Below are 19,596 nucleotides of genomic sequence, written 5' to 3' on the forward strand. Positions count from 1 at the left end.
CTCAGAAATCGCTTACTGTACCTTTAATGCTATGAAGAGATTTCTGTCATTTATTACAGCATTTCCATTATAGGGAAAATTTTACTTCTAGTCCATTACATATCCAACAGCATGGTATCTTAGTTTGGACTCCACTACTTTCAAAAAGAAAAATAATGTTATTTCAAAATTACATTTAAATATTTAAATGATTATTTTCTGCCTCACTCTATAAAGAGAATGTACATAAAATCAGTTTTACTTAAGGTTATTTTAAATAAATAAATAAATAAATAAATAAATAAACATTTCTTTTTATATGTATTTATTCTTATATATTTATTTACTTATTTATTTATTAAAAGTTATTTTTAATAGGTTACATTTATTAAAGGTGTCCTATTATGCCCTTTGGTTTTTCAGGTGTACTAGAGGTTTTCATGATTGATTGCTCCAAAAACACATTATTTTTTGGCATATTTTACATTATTGCAGCACCTTTCTTCCCAGCCTGCCTCTGTTTAGTTCCTGCTTCGATGAAGCCCCTCCTTCCGAAATAGGTAATGTGCTCTGATTGGTTAGCTGGCCCGCTTAGTGCATGCTCCAGAAATGTCACGCCACTTACCATAATTGCAATGTTCATCTGTTTAGCTGTAAATATTAACAATGGCATCGATGTTACCCAATTCAGACCTGAAAATGTTTAGGAACATAAGGACTGTGCAGAATCAAGCACAAATAAAGGGGTTTTTGAACCCAGGTGGAAGAAAGAAACAGCGTCTCTTTACTATGGTGACAACATGCTTCTAAAGCATGCCATGCTAATCACAGCCACGCTGATATTCAGAGTAACAGCACAATTACGAGTCTGATACTGCTTTTATACAACAGCTCAATAAGTGTACATTTTAGACAAAATCAGTTCAACTGTAAACCTGTTAACAGATCTCAGTTTGATAATGTACTGAATCACTCTGGCTAATCTACTAATTCAGCTATGAATTGGTATTTCATAGCAGTTTTTTTCTGCTGGTAAAGCTGTTGAAATGTGTAGTGGAGCACAAGCGTACACCAGAATAAGAGCTGTTCTTGGATCAGAGTGTGGCAGGCGGGTGGGTGGGGGTGGTGATGGAGGCAGACTCAGTGCCGCCCGGCTACTCCATTAGCTTGAATGTCACGGTAATTACATTCCTCTTTTGAACTCCACTATGACATCTTGCACATTGGCCTCATCATAACGAAGATGGAAGGAGAAATGGAAAAAAAAAGTCATATCCTAGTTTTCACTCAGAAAAGAAATGTTCCCCACTATGCGAACTGTCAGTAACCAGCCACAGGCGTCGGTCTTATAAACACGGGATTTAATTAAAATGTTCACTTTCAATTGTTTCTTCATGTTTGTGTACGTTTTTTAATTGCCTCGAGGCGAGTGCAAGAATGTGTCATATATTGCTTTAACAGCCAGTGTGACATGACTGTGCCAGTGAGCTCACAGCACATATAAACACATATAAAGTCGAAAGTCTTTTGTGAAGTTTCACTCATGAGCTTAGAAGTACACTGAATGCGAGTAAAAAACCTTTTACTAGTGGAAGACAGCAGTGGAATCATAAGATTTATTTTTAAACATTATGCAAACAACTTGTTGAGAAACTGACTATTTTAAGACTAAGACTTTGCTGCAAACCCTACCTAAACAACATTTTTAATGCTCACAATTAGGGCTGTCAGTTTAACATGTTACCTTAATTAATTAGTTATGTAAAAATAACGCGACCAAAAATTTTTAACGCAATTAATGCACTGGCCCCACCCCCAGATATTTATATATATCACATATCACACAATATTACACGGACAGCAAGAGCAATATGACACGAGTGCTGATTTTATCCCGATCTATCACAAGCTTAAATGTGATTTTATACAACAGTTCAGTAAATAAAGAAGTTCATAATGTGTTATATTTTAAACACTATATTATGTGTTTTTGCTCATTTTTACAGAGAACATATTACCTTTGAAGCCACAGCAGAATTGTTGCACATCTCCGAAACAACACAGAGGTGTTTTTTTTTTTTTTTTCAATGAATCCGCGCTTAATTGTGTGAACCACTAATTCAAAGGCCCATTCATAAAGAGAGCCATTTGCTTCATTCCTGAATGAATCAGCTGTTTGAACAAATCAAATGAATGAATGATTCATAAAAACATTTACCACCACCTGCTGGCAGATTTAGTTTCTAATTTAGAGCATCATTTCATTAAAAAGAAGAAGAAGAAGAAGATGAAGAAGAAGATGAAGAAGAAAAACATTAAATGGATAGTTCACCAAAAGAATTTAAATTCTGTCATCATTTATTTATTAACGAACAAAAATACTTTGTTTCTCAAATTATCTTTTTTTATGATCCATAGTTTATGTTAGGCTGTTGCAGCCTAAATGTTTATGTAATACATTTTATGTTGAATCAAATGAAATATTGAATGTGAATTCAATGAAATATATTTGTAATGCCTACTTGATACTTTCTCATTTAACACAAAACTACTACCTAGTTGCATGTTAGTATGCATATTGGCTGTTTAACAGTCCTTCTAAATCACAAATTGATGCCTTATTCTGCATGACCATATTTTAGACCCCATATATGTATATATACATATATACATATATATATATACATATATACATATGGCTGAATAAAAGCATTAATTTCTATAGAAACAAACAAACACTTGCACAAACATCTGAATTGTAGTATATCAGGCAAATCAGCATATTAGGATGTTTCCTAAAGGACAATATAAATAGCCTGTGCATACAGTAGCATTTCATCTTTTTTTATAAAATTAGATTTTGGCCAAATGCATTTTACAATAGGAAAAACTGAGCGCCCATACAGCTACAACAAACTATGTAACCTATTGATGAAAACGTAATGACAGACAAAATGCGCATTTGCATACATTCACTGGTCAAAAACTGCATTTGAGTTTGACACAAAGCGAATGAGTGATCCTTGTCACCTAAATATATTTCTTCTTTGATTTATGATTGCTGATACAATAATTCATTACCATTTAGTCATATTATATGGTTGCGTGGTTCATGTTTACTGTGTTAATATGCACCTATTCTCTAGCTAGCTCATTTCTTAATCTAGTATTCTATACTCTCCGCTCGTCTTCACATGTATAAACAGTAAAACATGGTTTTAAGTATTGTTTTTGTAACTAAAAAAAAAAAAAATACAGAATCAGATCACTGTTAAATCTTTATAATTGATCGTGCAGAATGTAATATTCTATGCTATACACAGGCTATAGGGAGAGCTCTGGTACAATTCAAACTTTCTATATATACTGATCTTTAATTATTAATCCTTACAGACGACATAAAAAAAGCCTTATTACATATTTTACATAAAATATTACGCACTTTTTCTTAACATGCTGCTGAATTGTGCATAATGAGACCTGGAATGTGCATTATTAAAAAAATAAGTACAGTCAATTTAGATTTGTTTTTTACTTTAACGGCCATATTTACTGTACAGAACAAATTAGCGTGAGATTGCAAACCTTAGTAAATCATGTTGCATGATACATTTAAATATTCTATTCTCACAAATTTTGAAATCTGAAAGTGAAACTCCTACAAAAAAAGCATATGCAATGAGGTCAGCTGCAACAAAACAATTGCATCCACACCTTTTCATCAATAAATCCATTTCATTTAGTAAATCCTTAGAGTAGTTTTTCAGTCAATGGTCAGTAGTGAGAGGAAGAGAAAGAGAGACTCACTCTTGTTGTAGCACGTGGTCAGCACTGCCTTGTCTGCAGGACTGCCGCTGATGTGCCATATCTCACCAGCATCGTGCAGGAGGACGCTCTTATTAATCATATTATTCTCATCATCAAAGTCAATGATGTGAATCTGCGGAAGAGAAAAAAGCACAGCACTGAGGAGAGCGTCCTGACGGTAGTTCAAAGAGCTGAGACTTCACTCGCAGATATTTACTTTAATATGACAGTAAATGAAATCTCAAACGCTTTTTAACTTCACACACTCCTGACACTCATTTCCCAGCTTTTATTTCAACTTTGAAGTGACTGCATCTTTTGAACTTATGTTAGATGCATAAAAGTTATACGCAAAGCATGGCACATTTGAGGAGGCAGTAGAAAGTTATTATTTTACTGAGAGACGGAATGAGCACTGTGGGTAATATTCTAAGTGTTGTCATTACGTGCATAATGGAGTTGCGTTCACGTCACTAAATCCTATTCTATGTCTTTCTTTTCACTAACAACATCTAAGCAGCCTTAAAACAAGATCAATTCACTTGGAGAAGCAACATTTAAGCACATTTGGTCTTTTAATCTTGATCTGAGATAAATACTTTAGATAAATAATCTTTTAAAATATTTGACTTTAGACCAGGTTTACAGTTTTCAGTTGCCTCAAAATAGCAACGTGCCAACCATGTGCCTGAACATACCTCATTTTCAGACGAGCACAGTCTGTTGCTTTTTAATTATCATATTAAAAAAAGGGTCCATGCGTTCTTTTGCCTTTTTTTAAGAAAGCTTTTTTATTTATTCTTTTTGCGGCATAGTTTCCACTTGACCTCATCAAGTGATCTATCACCACCGACGGAAATGGTTGAGACCAGACATGAAAAACACGATATTCTCCATTCATTTTGACCAATTTAAAAAGAAAAATCGATGCAGTCTTCAGACGTGACTATCTTCTTATTTTAATAATTAGTTTGAGGTAGTTTCTATGGTGTTATTTTAATGTTAAATGTCTAGAGCGCATTATTGTAATGTGGGGGCGCATCAAAATGCGCAAGCACAAATCTCTTCTCTTACAGATGGATTCTGTATATTCTCATAAAAAAAGATGCGCTCAGAAAAATAAATCATCGCATATGACAACGGATGTAATCAGTATTTACACAGGATAACAGTAAAAAATGTATCTGTCTCACACGCATTGTCCTGCAAAACCACATCTGTCCCACAACGAGTATACAGTAGTCAACATTTGAAGTGGATCAAAAAAATTCTAAGTTGTCCTAAGACAAGAACAGGTATTGTTTTGGTTTTTGATGAAAGGTTTTGATCCACTTTAAATGTTGACTACTGTATTGCCAGGTGGTCACCCTACAGCACACCCATGGGCGACAGAACAACAGGTGCAGGAGCATTTGCTATTTAAAGACGTCATCAGATGCCATTTTCCACAAGCTGATATAATTCTTTAGGGTCTTAATGAAAAGTTAACATTTATCAGTTGTAGTCTAAAGCAACACCATTTTTACCTTGTCAAAAATAGCTCTGTTCACAGCGAGCCATTTCGGTGCATGTCCCTTTAAATGCTAAAGAGCTCTGCTCACCCACGAAATTCGCTAACTAGTACATTATTTGGAAAGGTGATTTGCAAAGATTCATAAAAACCTTTACACTCACTTCTTCTGTAGGTGAAACTGGATCACAAATGATCTGCACAAACATCCTCTTCATCTTCAGCGGCTCAGATGTCAGGAGTAAATGACGAATGCTATGTTCATTATTACATGCAACAACAAAACACCTCATTCGCTTAGGAGGCATTCTTGTCTACCCCGCTGTGGCATCGAAACAATGGCGGACAGTTTACAGCTCACTCAGGGCGGGCCTAAGGTAAGATGGTCGTGTCAATCAACTATTGTCGGAGCGGCCTCTGTCGGTGTGACGTCACACAGCAAAAGGGAATATTATTTACAGAGATTAAAAAAAATACCACTGGGTGGATTTTTATAGGGTGGTTGTGTACACACACTGCCAACACACATTTATGTTCAAACAACATGTAAAAGTGAATTTTGCATCCGATGACCCCTGTAAACACAGCGCTCGACGTGAAAATGATAACTGCAAAAGACACTTGCGTTGCGCCTGGCGCCGCACTTCACCAAGTGTATGAAAGGATCCTTCATTTCTACAAAAAAATGTTATGTTTTTCCCCTCTGTAAAAATGTATAACTCTAATATGTCAACAAAATGAAATGAGAATTTGAAACTGGCTTTATCCAATGTTGAGATTTCTGTTGAAATGAATGCAAATTAGTGCTTATTTAATTAGATAGTGCCTCATTTGCATGTTTAAACATAACATTTCAGAACACATACATTGTGTTAATATATACTCTGATTAATTAATGGGGAAAGTATGGTGGAATCTAATTTTACAGATTTAGTGATTCAACTGATTTTACACAGTTTACACTTTTAAAAAATACTGAAATACATTTAATCAAAGTTTCACCATAAATACATTTTGGAAATGCGCAAATTTACAGATTCTCCAGAACTGTCTGAAACTGTGCAAAAAACCTATTTTTAATGTGTATTTTCAAATTTATCTCAGCTACTTTGTATAAATCTCATTTCTCAATTAACGAGAGTGTTAAGAAATCTGTCATTGTTATATACATTTTTTTTCCCCCCAAAAGTAAAATAAAACGTAGAAAATAAAATAAACATAATAATTGGAGTATGTTTTACAAGAACATACAATTTCAGTTTTTCTACTTCAAAATTTCATGTTTAATTCAAAGTGTTACTTGGCTTTTGTGTGTGTGTGTAAATTGTTTCTTAATCAATTACCAATTGCCTTTGCACTGTAGTTGATCAATAGGTGGATAAACAAGCAAAAACATGTCCAATATCAAAGCAAAAAAGAACACTATCTTTATTTTTTTATAACAACATTTTTAGAATCTAATTTATAAAAGATTCCTATTTTTGCTTTGTGAATTATTTACTAGTGAAAATAGTTTCTTTATATATTTTTCTCTTTATATATTTGTTTTGTTATAACATTGAATTTGGGTTTTTGCTGTATATCTTATGACATGGGTCAGTAAACCAACATCATTCACTACATAAAGATTTAACTAAATGAATGTCATATTAACTAGCTGTTTGTAAAACTAGACGAAAAGGTATTTGTCTTGCTGGTCAGTCGTGTAGATGTCTGACGTGAGAGCGAGCGAGCGCATGCATACTGTACGTGAGGGCATCTCTGCCGTTCAGCCTGCTGAAAGTTGGAGAGGAAGCCATTAACCTTGGGTTGGACTGCACTGAAGGAGAATTATTAGGCAACGTTATAATTTTATGGAGGGAAGCAATACAAATAAATTCCGATGGCTGGACAGGATAATTGGAGGCGTTGGAAGGTTCTGTAATGAGCGCTGGGCTTGGAGAGACTCGCTCATGATTTATCAGCCTCTACAGATGCTGAGTGAATTATCACATGGGCCTCGTCTTTTGCCGTAGTGGTAATGTGAAGGAGCGGTCAGGGGCTCACGTTCAGACGACCACAGAAATGACACACATACAGACCTCTGGGTGTGCTGCTTAGGAAATGACGCGCTGCAGGGAATGTTGATGAAGCAACAAAAATTTTTCTTACCATGCTCAGTGTTGTTACTGTAGTTGCTTAAAACAAGAAAAACAAAACTATTTGGCAACTGCCAAGTGAGAAAATGACCGTACAGTTGGGCTCATAAGTGTACCCTCACAGAATATGCAAAATGCTTGTATTTAAAAAAAAAAAAAAAATGAGTGTAAAAAGCATGTTCAGATTCAGTTTACTACTCAATCAAAACTTTTTTTCTTTTAATTTCTGTGGAACACAAAAGAAGATATTTTGAAGAATGAAAGTTACTAGCAGTGTTGCCAAGTCCGCTGTTTTGTCCGCTGGGTTGTTTTTCATGTCTGTGGGTTGAAACGACCCCAATAACGTGAAATGTACCCCTTGGAATGCAAATTTTACCTGGGGAACCCCGCCAAAAAAAAGTACATTTTACCCCCCAGAAGGATTTTTAACTGGGGAACCCCTCAAAATGCCATTAGGCTACTTTTGGGCTTGTTTGAGTAGCAATTTAGTGGGTCTTGTTGTGAAAACCTGGCAACCCAGGTTAATAGGGTCCAGTTTTGTATTGGACACCATTAAGTTTCATTGTTTCATGTTCAAAAAAAAAAAAAAAACTGTTGAAATATTCAGCAAAAAATATCTTCTTTATAACTTTCCACAGACGTAAGAAAGTCGGATAGGTTTGGATTTGCATTGACATGAATGACCAAATTACGATTTTTAATTAATGATTTTTTTTTTTCTCAGAATAAATCACCCTTTGTCATGTGGAATATATGTTATGCAGTTTCTTTGGGGCAAATATTATATGATGTTATTTATTGTTAATCTTATTATTGTAATAATGATATAATCTAACGATTATTACTTCACTATATATTATTATATCATATGTACTATCCTATTTATTTTATAACCTGATACTAATATTAATTATTTATTAACTTTTTAAATTATTTAATTAATAACTTTATTATTAATTAATTAATTGTATTTATTAATTATTAATTTAGTTGTACTTATAATTATTAATTTTGTCTTGATTTCTCATGTATGATCTTGTATATTACTTATATTTTATTCTATTTTATATATTATTTATTACATTATTATCTTATTTATTTATTTATTTATTTTACTATATGTTATTATGTATTATTGATCTTAACTCAGTTACTATTATCATGTTATTAATTTCATCATCTTGTTGTCTGGAAGCATATAAACAGTTACAATGAGCACAACTATATAATCTGAAAGCAGGTGTGGAAATCTTCTTCAAACAGAGAAAATGTTTTGGAAACCTGTTTGCAAACAGACACTTGTAGTTGTGACAAATGACTATCAATGCCTAAATTTTAAATGTATATAAATTTTTCAACTACTCTAAATTCTCAACACTTCTCTAAGTCTGATATAAACAACAATAAAACAGCAACAGACTCAATATAGTATCAGTATCACAGTAATTTAACAAAGCAACAACTGATAAATGCTTTCTCTTGCATGTTTTTTTAAATGCTTTTAACCTGTTGTGACAATCAAGTAGATATGTTGTTTTGTCATATTTCTGAGGTGTTTTCTTGAGTAGCCGTAAAATTTTGGTAACATTACAATAAGTTTACATTTACAATGATTTTTTATATGTTGGGCCTAACATCAATTAATGCAACAGTTGTATTACGTGTGTGCATAAATTAAGAAACATGACCGAATCAAGCACATGCATTCAGAGTTCTGCAAATATATAACATCATTATACAACTATGAGGATTCTAGAAAAAGTTCACAGTGCCCACAGTGCGAACAATCCCATGTGTCCATCCACTCACCTGGTTATCAAATTTGAGTGACTGTGTGCCCACTAGAAACCTGATGGCATCTGTCTCAGCTGTCTGAGCTGTCAGAGCACGCGCCTGCAAACATGTGGACAGGACGACAGCCCATGCATTAATGATACACAGTCAAAATACTAGAAAATGCAATGCATATATGACACCAAATGCCTGCGAGCTGCTACCTAGACTGCATTTTGGGGTATTACAGGTGAGCTCATTAGTACGTTTGCTGCCCAAATGGTAGTTCACACAAAAATGCTGACTAGGTAAGCAGCTTACTAGATACACGTTTGCTATGTAGAAAGCATCTAGACAAGCAACTCACTTGATATCTGAAACTGCAGTTTATAGACAGCTCACTCGATAAGCTAAACTGATCATTTAAATTACGTAAAATCACATCTGGGTAGGCAGTTAAACCAATGCCAAAAATACTGGCTAGGTAGGCAGCTCACTAAACACAGCTAAAAATAAATAAATAATGTCTGATCCAGTGTTATTTTAGTATCATTGATATTTGATATTTTTATTTCATTATAAAATTTTTTTTTAAATATATTTTCTATTTTCATTTTACTTTTAGTTAAGGTTATAGTAATTTTGTTTTGTTTTTATTATTTTTATTAGCTTTTTTGAAAAATTTATTTCAATTTTAGTTCTAATTATTTAGTACACCAAGTTAAACTGGAAATTAGGTAAAATAAAAGCTAAAAAAAAAAGGTAGCTAAAAAAGTAATTGTATTTTATTATATTTTATTCAGTTAATGTTTATTTTATGTCAAGTAACCTTTTTTTATGGTTTTAGTTTTAGTTTAGTTAACTATAATGACACTGGACTGATCTTAAAAATGTAAAACGTAAAATAACAATTTTACAAACTACAAATTACAAATTTAACAGATGCAATACATCTTTAGATCTTTTTGTTAGAAAATGTAAATATTTTATTATTTGAATATTTTGTATTTAATTTAAATGCAAAAAATAATGTCCTTTATTTTTGCCACGACACATGAAATTTGAATATGCCAATCATAGCTTACTGAAGTGCTATAGTATTACCATCTCATTCTACAGTTATTATACATGTACAGTTTACACATTGTGACGTATCTGAAACGGAAAATATCTCTCCATTTGTTATGTTTAATACAAAACCTAGCGTTAATAACCATCTGATATTAAACATGTAAATATCACAACACTGAAACACAGGTACAGGTTTACTGAAAACAGCCCATGTACCTATATGAGACTGTTGTGTGCAAAAATGACAATGTAAACAGAGCTACAGTACCTGAAACTCCAGGCCGTAAATAACCGGTGCGTCATCCTCCATCTTCAGTCCGTCACTTATTCATTTATCATTTAATTCAGAGTAAAACATTCTCCTGTTTCTCAAATACTTATAACATCTACAGCAGTTCCGCGAGAGTGAAAAAAAGACTTACGCTAACGGAGCATGAAAACTACCGTAGCACTCTTAACTGTGACTTCGTGCTTTAGGTTTTGTGAACTTAAGTGTTGTTCGAGAATAACAACCTCCTCCGTAGCGAAGACGTTTGGCACCTTTCGCACACCGTAGGATTAGTTTGCTTACGTCAGTGCGCATGCGTGTGTTTACACTGCTGTCATCCCAGCGTTCATTTTACAGAAGGTAAAGTCTCATTTTTAGCTGTTTTGATGAAGTATAATGTTATAATTTTCTCTCTGTGCGTCAGTATTGTGAAGAATATGACGGTCTACGAAATGTCAAGTCAACAGTTATTGCGTTTTATTCTAAATTCATGCAGTTGCTATAGAGCTCTTCAGATATGCAGCTTGTGATTATTGTTATTATTGATGAACAACATTTTAATCAGTTATTTTCTCCAGAATGTTTGGATTTCTATAATTACTTATATAATGATTGCAGGGGCTCGTTGCATATTCTCTAATTGTTATTGTTTAGGCAAAAACGAGGATTTATTGTTTCAGAAAACTGCTTCTGCTTTTGCTTTGTATTATAGTATTTCGATAAATGATCGTTTCCTTAAATATTACGTGAAGTGAACTATAGAAATAAGTCCTACTGTTCTAAGTCCTACCTAAGTGGATCAAACGCTTAAGTTTAGCTAATAGTATTTAATATAAGTTTAAACTACAATACATTTCCATTTAATTGCAGTTAATATGCAATTACAGTACCAGGCAAAAGTTTTTAATGTTTTTTTTAAAGAAGTCTCTTCTGCTCACCAAGCCTGCATTTATTTGTTCCAAAATACAGCAAAACCAGTAATATTGTGAAATATCTGTACTATTTAAAATAACTGTTTTTTTTTATTTGAATATATTTTAAAATGTAACTTATTTCTTTGATTTTATTTGTCATTACTCCAGTCACATGATCCTTCAGAAATCATTCTAATATTCTGATTTGCCGTTTCTTATATTCTTATTATATTAAAAACAGAGTTTTCAGGTTTCTTTGATGAATACTGACTACAAAATTTGAATGGTATAGTGTATAATTTTACAAAAGCTTTTTATTTCAGATAAATGCAGATCTTGGGGTCTTTCTATTCATCAGATAATGAAAAAAAATGTACTCAGCTGTTATAAATATTGATAATAATAATAATAATAATAAATGTTTCTTGAACAGCAAGTCAGCATGTTAGAATGATTTCTGAAGGATCATGTGACACTGAAGACTGGAGTTCAGCTTTGATCACAGGAATAAACTACATTTTAACATATATTCAAATACATTTCTGTTATTTTAAGTAGTAACAATATTTTGCAATATTACTGTTTTTGCTTTGTTTTGAATCAAATAAATGCAGGATTGGTGAGCATAAGAGACTTCTTAAAAAAATCTTACTGTTCAAAAACTTTTGATTGGTAGTGTAAGTGTCCAAAAACATTACATTCAGTTCACACTTAGATATATATATTTTTTATGTAGATGATTTGCACATGCTTAAGTGTCCTTTTTCACAAGGGTGTTTATGTGATTATAGTTTATTTGTTATTCATTGATCTCTGTTTTGTTTGAACTGGAATCACAGGGAACATCCAGGCTGGACTCATGGACAGCAGTGAAGGTCCAGCTCAGAGGCCTGTTACTCTGGATATAGATGGAGCAGGTGAGACACTAGAAACCTCTGTCCCGCCCCAGACTGACCTGACAGATGAATCTTTCCGAGAGGAAAGCATCGACCTGGACGCCGAAGCGTTTGTTTCCCCGCAGGATGACAGCAGTCACTCTGAGAGCCTAATAGACAAGCTAAACGACCAGATGATGGAGAGCGTGATGATTTCAGACTCCCCAAATAGCGAGGAAGAGGACGTGGTTCCCATTGACTCGCTTTTGGAGCAGAATGAAGACGAGGAATCCAAAACACCTGATGGAGATACAGAAGAAAGAAATGAAGACATAAACACACCCAGTGCTGCTGAACCTGAGAATATATCTGAGGCTTTATTTAAAGAAGAGAATGAGGAGGAGAAGATTGTACAGGTGGATGACAAAAGGGAAAATGTTGCACCGGACGACCCAGCACCAGAGGCTCCCAAAATTCAGGATATAGCGCTTGAGGTAGATATGGATGTGACCCCCAAAGATGAGCCTGTCCCAGTGTGTACGATCTTCAGCCAGGGTGTGCAATCCAAAGCACAAGCCCTGATTCCCGATGGCTTTCAGCCCACGCTGGTAAAATCTCCAAGTTTTACCATCGGCAACACAGAAACCCCCAACAAACTGGTCCCTCAAGTGTGTCAGCCGAGCCCCAGCCTCAGCAAGTTCTTTACGGATAATGGCGCGGTCAACCCCGCCTCAGACTTCTTTGATTCTTTCACAACGTCTACGTCTTTCATATCAATCAGTAACCCAAATGCAGAGTCTCCCAAGACGGCCGCCCCTCCAGAATCTCCACTCTTATCTGCCACCACCACTGCAGAAACTGTACCGACCAGCACGTACTTCACCCCGGCTGCTACCAAACCGCAAGTAAGTCCCGTGGAGTCCGCGGCTCCCATGAACAAGCTCCAGGCCGTGTTCCCGAGTGGCGACGACCCCTTCGCAAGCGCTCTGATTACCAGCGAGCTGGATAAGCGCTATGATGCCTGGCTTCCCTCAGACGAAACCAGGAAAGTGCTGATATCGGTGGCTACACAGCAGATCAGCCCTGTCCAGATAGACAGAGAGCAGCTGGCCATGCCTGGACTCAAGTTTGACAACCTACAGGTCAGTGCAAAATTACATTTACAATTTTAAAATGACCCCATGTGCCATTATAAAATGGTACCTTTGCCAATTTCAACCAGCTTTGTATTGTTATAATGTCAGTAGTGTATATAAATGAACAATGTGTATTCTTTCTCTGTGTTCCCTGCACCTAAACATCCCTGTTTATTTGTCAGCACAAGTCCGCCTCGCTCTTAAAAATAAAAGTTCTGTATTGCTGTCGATGGTTCCAGGAAGAACCTTTGTTGTGGGAAAAAAGGTTTTTAGATGATTAAAATGTTTCTAAGAATCATTCTAAGAAAAAAATTGTTCTTTCAAGAACTATTCTATGGCTTTACTGCAAAGTCACATTTTGAAAACATTGTTTTCAATAGTGTAGATGTTGTAAAATACATCACCGGTTCCTTTTTTACACCCCCAGGGCTTTGGTGAAAACTAAAGATCATAGTTGCACATTTTTGTGTCCCTGCTCATGGACAGTTGGATAGAGCCCAGTGCGTTATCGGTGTCAAATTTACCTTTATGGCAAAAGGGAACACCACATCACTGTTTGTCTTTTTTCTCTAGTCATGCAGTACTGATTTTTTTTTTTAAAAAAATCACCTTTCTAGTGCATAAACAGCCAAGGTTTAAAGCCCATCTTGCTTTTGAGCTGTGTATGAATTACTCATTTGACATGGAATATGTGGCTTTAAGAAAAAAGGCATATAATGACAGAATTGCCTTTTTTCTCCTTTAAAAACGATAAAATCTAAAACTGAGTTTTGAGCCTATTTTAAAGATGTTACTAAATGCTTACTATTTCAGTAGCAAACAATGTCAGCTCAGTGCATACACTAGCATTCACAAGTCCGAAAGAAAAAAAATAAAAAATTTTATTCAGCAAGGATGCATTAAATTTATTATAAAGTACCAGTACATTTATAAGACATTTATATTGTTGCAAAATATTTTTGCTTCAAATAAATGCTTTTCTTTCTATTTATTAAAGTATCCTGAACGTATCCTGAACGTATCCTGAATGTATCCTTTGCATCACAGGAATAAATTACGCTTTATAATAATATTAACATGGAAAACAGTTCTTTAAAACCCTAATGAAAAATAAATATACTAATATGTATTTTAAATACATTTATTTCATGTTAAGTATAATACAAATACATTTACATATGATGTACTTACCTGCAATTGTATAAAAATATAAATATAGACCAATTATAGGTTTGTAAACATTTGGGATGTGCGCACATCATGGTTGCAGAAAACCTGTGAGAGATAGCCTTTACGGCTAGAGAATTACACGGATGCGGTACAAAATAGTTAGATTTAAAAAGATTATAGATTATATTGATTAGATGTCATTTTCAAAATGTTCTCCGCATATTACAAGAGCTTGTTACCCAGCAATAAGCACTGTTATTCAGTGAAATTGATGTTAGATAGTGGGACAGTCTTACAGATCTGAAAAAGGGTTGACCTTTTTGTGGGTTCAAGTAGCAGTCTATGGAGCCATGGAATAAAAGTAAAAAAAAATAAAAGGTTCTCTCTTTTCCTCTCAGCACAGAGTTTATATGCCACACTTCCAGCTTTTTTTCCCTCAGAATTAACAAACAGACTACTTTTGAGGTAAATCGAGTTATAAAGTCCAAATTAGGAGATATAAACTTGCATTTGCAAGAAAAAAAAAAGCCAGAATTGCGAGATAAAATAAATGTTATGTAGAATGTTATTAGTTTAAATAATATTTCATGCTGTAACTGTAGGGCTAATACAATACGTCCCTTATGAACAGCATATGTAATTATTATGTAGACCTATTGTTTAAAGGGGTCATCAGATGCCCATTTTCCACAAGTTGATATGATTCTTTAGGGTCTTAATGAAAAGTCTCTAATATACTTTGATTAAAAATTCTCAATGGTTTTGTAAAACAACACCCTTTTTACCTTGCCAAAATCAGCTCTGCAAAAATCGTCTCATTCTAAGGGGTTGTTCCTTTAAATGCAAATGAGCTCTGCTCGCCCCGCCCCTCTCTTCTCTCTGTGGAAAGATGGTCTTGTTTACATTAGCCGCATTTAGCCGCTAAACTTCCTAACTACCACGTTAAAGGCGATCGCAAAGATTCATAAAAAAAAAACCATTTATACTCACTTCTGCTGTAAGTGAAGCTGGATCATGAATGATTCGTGTGAACATAGACGGATGTATGTAGATCGGGGGGCGCATTCCATTCACAAACAAACATAATCTACTGCATCTTCAGCGGCTCAGATGTCAGGAGTAAATGACGACCACTGTGTTCATTATTACATCCAGCAACACAACACCTCAATCACTCAATCGTAGCTATTCTTGTCTAACTTCCATCCCTGCTCTGGCATAAAAACATGGAAAGTTACTGGACAGCTGGTTTAATGTAGGAGCTCATGTCAATCAACTATCATGGGAGCGGCCTCTGTCGGTGTGACGGCACACTGACAGGCATCTGAGAACGGCTTGTTTTGAAAAAGGAGATATTATTTTTACAGATTAATTAAAAACCACTGCATGGATTTTTATCATTATAGGGTAGATTTGTATATACACTACCAACACACATTAATGTTCAAACAACATGAAACAACATTTAAACGTCTGTGTTTAGCTTTAAATGGCGTCTTTGACTACAGTATTCTATAAATATTATTTCCATTCCGATTTTGACATCAAAAGGCACAAAAATATTTTTTTCCTGTTATTCCATGGATTTTACCCGTTTACCTCCACTCGTTACCGGTGTTTTTCTGCAACCACTATGCGCGCACAGCTGCAAGTGACATCACTGTGACGTCTACTCCAAATTGGTCTATACCTTGCAGTTGTACTTTTAGTATACTAAACTGAAATATTTAAAGTCTGCTAAATTGGAACAACTAATTTTGTAATTAATGCACTTTAATTGTGCATAAGTAGTGCTGAAGTCCAACGGAAGATATGCTTAAGTATATTTGATTGTGCTAATACTTTAGGTACACTTTAAATATTTTGCATTTAAAAACAGATTATTTAAAGATCATACAATCCTCATCAGTAGTGACAATAAAACATATTTTAGGCTTAATATTAAGAAATGTGCATTATGCACAAAGAGTACTCCAAAAAACTGAGGGCTTGAGCGATATGTCAGTAATTATGTTAATAGACTTGAACTATACTTAGTATAAAGTCAATGCATTTTAAATCCATTACTTTTTAACTAGGGAATTGTAATAATATTTCACAATATATACTGTTATATAAATTACTGTTACTATTACTCTATTTAAAATATAAAACAATCTTTAACTTGCAGTAATTATGTATCTAGTAAATAATTTTTTTTTTTTTTTTTTTTGGATAAATAAGATACAGTGAAAAAACCACAGACAATAGTCACTTTTTATTTCTTTGGGAAAAAACTAAAGCTGTCTGATTTGCAGGGCGATGCGGTGAAAGATCTCATGCAGCGTTTTTTGGGCGACCAGGCAGCTATGAAGAGACAGGTGCTCTCAGCCAGCTCAGTGGAGCAGAACTTCCTGGGTCTCAAGCGACTAATAGTGAGTAGCAGATCACATTTATTCCTTCATGGAGCTCTTCACACAATTTTTGACTCATTTAAGCACAGACAGACATGTTTTTTATATTATGGCTGAGATACACTACATATTTCAAAATGAGAGTTGGAGGTGAGCGGCATTTATAGTGGAGCTTCACTTTCTGTACTTGTTCACCGTATCCATTTCTTTTGGAGTTTCATGACTGTCCAAACTCTGCAGATGTGCTCTAACTCGCAGCAGCTAGTGTTAATTTCCCCTGGACTAGAAATTGGTACAAAAATCAGACCTAAAACCCTGCACTGTAATGTTTTCCAGCCATTCGTTGGTAAACTAGCAGTGTTTCTCTGAGACTAGTGCAGGACAGAAAATCAAAATATAGTATAGTCACTTGCAATTTAGCTATTTGAATGTAATCCCAAATTTAATCCTCTCGACAAATACCCAACAGGATTTTCCATTGGATTTTGCATTATTACAGAAAATAAACTCTGTGACCAACAAAAGTTTATGATTTTTACGTGTTCTGTCCATCATTATCTTCACAAATTAATGCAACTAATGAATTTTAAAGCATAAATACAGTTATTCAAAAGTAAAAGCTAAACACCACCATTAAGTTCCTGACAACTCCTTTAGTGTTTATACATAAAACTTGTTTCTTAAAAGTCTGAGGCAGAGTAGTTTGCAGTAGTCCAATTATAAACACAATAAGGCAAGCAGGTTTACCTGTTCAGTGATGTAAAACAAATATAACACATGAAAATATCCTGAGCTTGTGTTAAACAGACCTTATTTCAGGCAACAAAAAAAAAAACGTTGCAAAATCCCACACTGACTTTAGGACGATGGAACTAGAAGTGCTTCTTTCCAGGTTTTGGCCTACAAAATTATGTCATCACTGTAGCACTCTGTTTAGAAAATAGTCACATTTGAGCAGTGTTGGACATGTTACTTTTAAAAAGTTATTAGTTGTAGTTACTAGTTACTTCTCACAAATAGTAACTGACTTAGTAACGGAGTTACATCATTATAAAAGTAACTTTAAATATAGCTGCAAGCAGCGATGACGGGCCCTCGCCACCAGTGCAATCACCTTGCCGGTAGCATCAGGAAAATCGTGCCCAGCCGGCATATGCATTAACAGTAACCCTGTGGCAGTTTGGATTGAAGGGTTACAGCAGTGAAAAAGTTAAAAGCAAACTGTGGCAACACTTTCTATTAAGCCCGTATTTATAATACATTATAAGGGCATTGTTAAGCCATTATAATGAATGCATAATGCATTATAAAAAAACGTATAGTATGTTGTATCATCTCATGAGTATTCATAAGAACAGTTTTAATGTATTATGTGGTTATAGCTTTTAAGAGTATGATTACCTCCTCATAGTTATGACGTATTATAAGTCTCATATCTTACGCATGTCACTTTACTTAAAGCATACAAAGACCACTTATAAGTAATAATAATAATAAAATTTCTCAAAGAGCCATAAGATCAGGTATCAGATCAGATGAATGCGTAATATGACATTTGTATTATCAGTTTGATTATTTTGATGGTAGTGCATGTCAGCTAGCAGTTGTTATTATTATCAGTAGTACACTAAATATATCCTAACACTGTATTTTGATAGTTCCCCAAAAGACAAACTGATTATAAGTAACTTTGCAAGTACGTGAACCTGCTACTTAGCCTAACCTTAACCTAAGTCTACTAATACTCTAAGAGTTGTTAGTTGACATGTAGTTGGACAATTGCTTATTGTCAATAGACTAGGGGGACCATCAAAATAAAACATAATATATAATGTAAAAAATAAATGTAATATGATATAGTCCATTATAAATTAAGTAAATTTTATATGTTGCCCATTGTGTGTTATAAATCATAAAATCATAATCTTAAAAGTTGTAAGCTCAAATACTCAAGTATTTTAATGTATTATAATTGTTGTTATGATTATTCATGAGACGATATGACATATTATAAGGTTTTTATAATGCATTATGCATTCATTACAATGCATTATAAATACCATTATAATGTATTATAAATAGGGGCTTCATAGAAAGTGTTACCTAAAATGCTTTTACATCATTCTGATAGACTGAGAATGAGCTGAAAAAGATTCCTTATCCTATGAGGTCATCTTGTGTTCGTACTCGGTATTACAGTCTTCATCTACCAGTTTACATCTGTGATATTTTAAATCTTTTTGCAGTCTCTGAAAACATGATAAACATATTTCCTAACAATGACTTGTTTTTCCATATATAAAAAGTTGTAAAGATTTAGCATAATGCACTGTAAATGCACTCTGTCTCTCTCTCTCTCTCTCTCTCTCTCTGTCTGTCTCACGCACACACATACACACAAGCACTCAGGCACAAACCACCCCTCCCCCACACACAGAGTTAGAGTGAGAGAGTTAGAGTGAGAGAAGATGTTTAATAGTTTTTTAATTTTCTATTTTTACTAGAGTATGTTATATCGATGGAAGTAAGCATTTATTACTCAGAATGACTAGTTCTATGTAT

The 19,596-nt window shown here is 34.3% G+C and overlaps 2 protein-coding genes across 2 annotated transcripts in view; one reads left to right on the top strand and one right to left on the bottom strand.

Moving 5' to 3' along the window:
- Nucleotides 1-10,739, bottom strand: part of eipr1 (EARP complex and GARP complex interacting protein 1) — a 51,501-nt gene extending 40,762 nt beyond the window's left edge. The window contains exons 1-3 of the mRNA XM_051133407.1: nucleotides 10,547-10,739; nucleotides 9,244-9,327; nucleotides 3,787-3,919 (exon numbers count right to left, since the gene is read on the bottom strand). Coding sequence (XP_050989364.1) covers nucleotides 3,787-3,919; nucleotides 9,244-9,327; nucleotides 10,547-10,588 — 259 coding nt within the window. The 5' untranslated portion in view covers nucleotides 10,589-10,739. The remainder of the gene's footprint in view (nucleotides 1-3,786; nucleotides 3,920-9,243; nucleotides 9,328-10,546) is intronic.
- A 97-nt stretch (nucleotides 10,740-10,836) lies between these two features.
- Nucleotides 10,837-19,596, top strand: part of trappc12 (trafficking protein particle complex subunit 12) — a 39,865-nt gene continuing 31,105 nt past the window's right edge. The window contains exons 1-3 of the mRNA XM_051133405.1: nucleotides 10,837-10,906; nucleotides 12,300-13,477; nucleotides 16,939-17,055. Coding sequence (XP_050989362.1) covers nucleotides 12,320-13,477; nucleotides 16,939-17,055 — 1,275 coding nt within the window. The 5' untranslated portion in view covers nucleotides 10,837-10,906; nucleotides 12,300-12,319. The remainder of the gene's footprint in view (nucleotides 10,907-12,299; nucleotides 13,478-16,938; nucleotides 17,056-19,596) is intronic.

Source organism: Labeo rohita, chromosome 17 (assembly GCF_022985175.1).
Source record: "Labeo rohita strain BAU-BD-2019 chromosome 17, IGBB_LRoh.1.0, whole genome shotgun sequence".
NCBI lineage: Eukaryota > Metazoa > Chordata > Actinopteri > Cypriniformes > Cyprinidae > Labeo > Labeo rohita.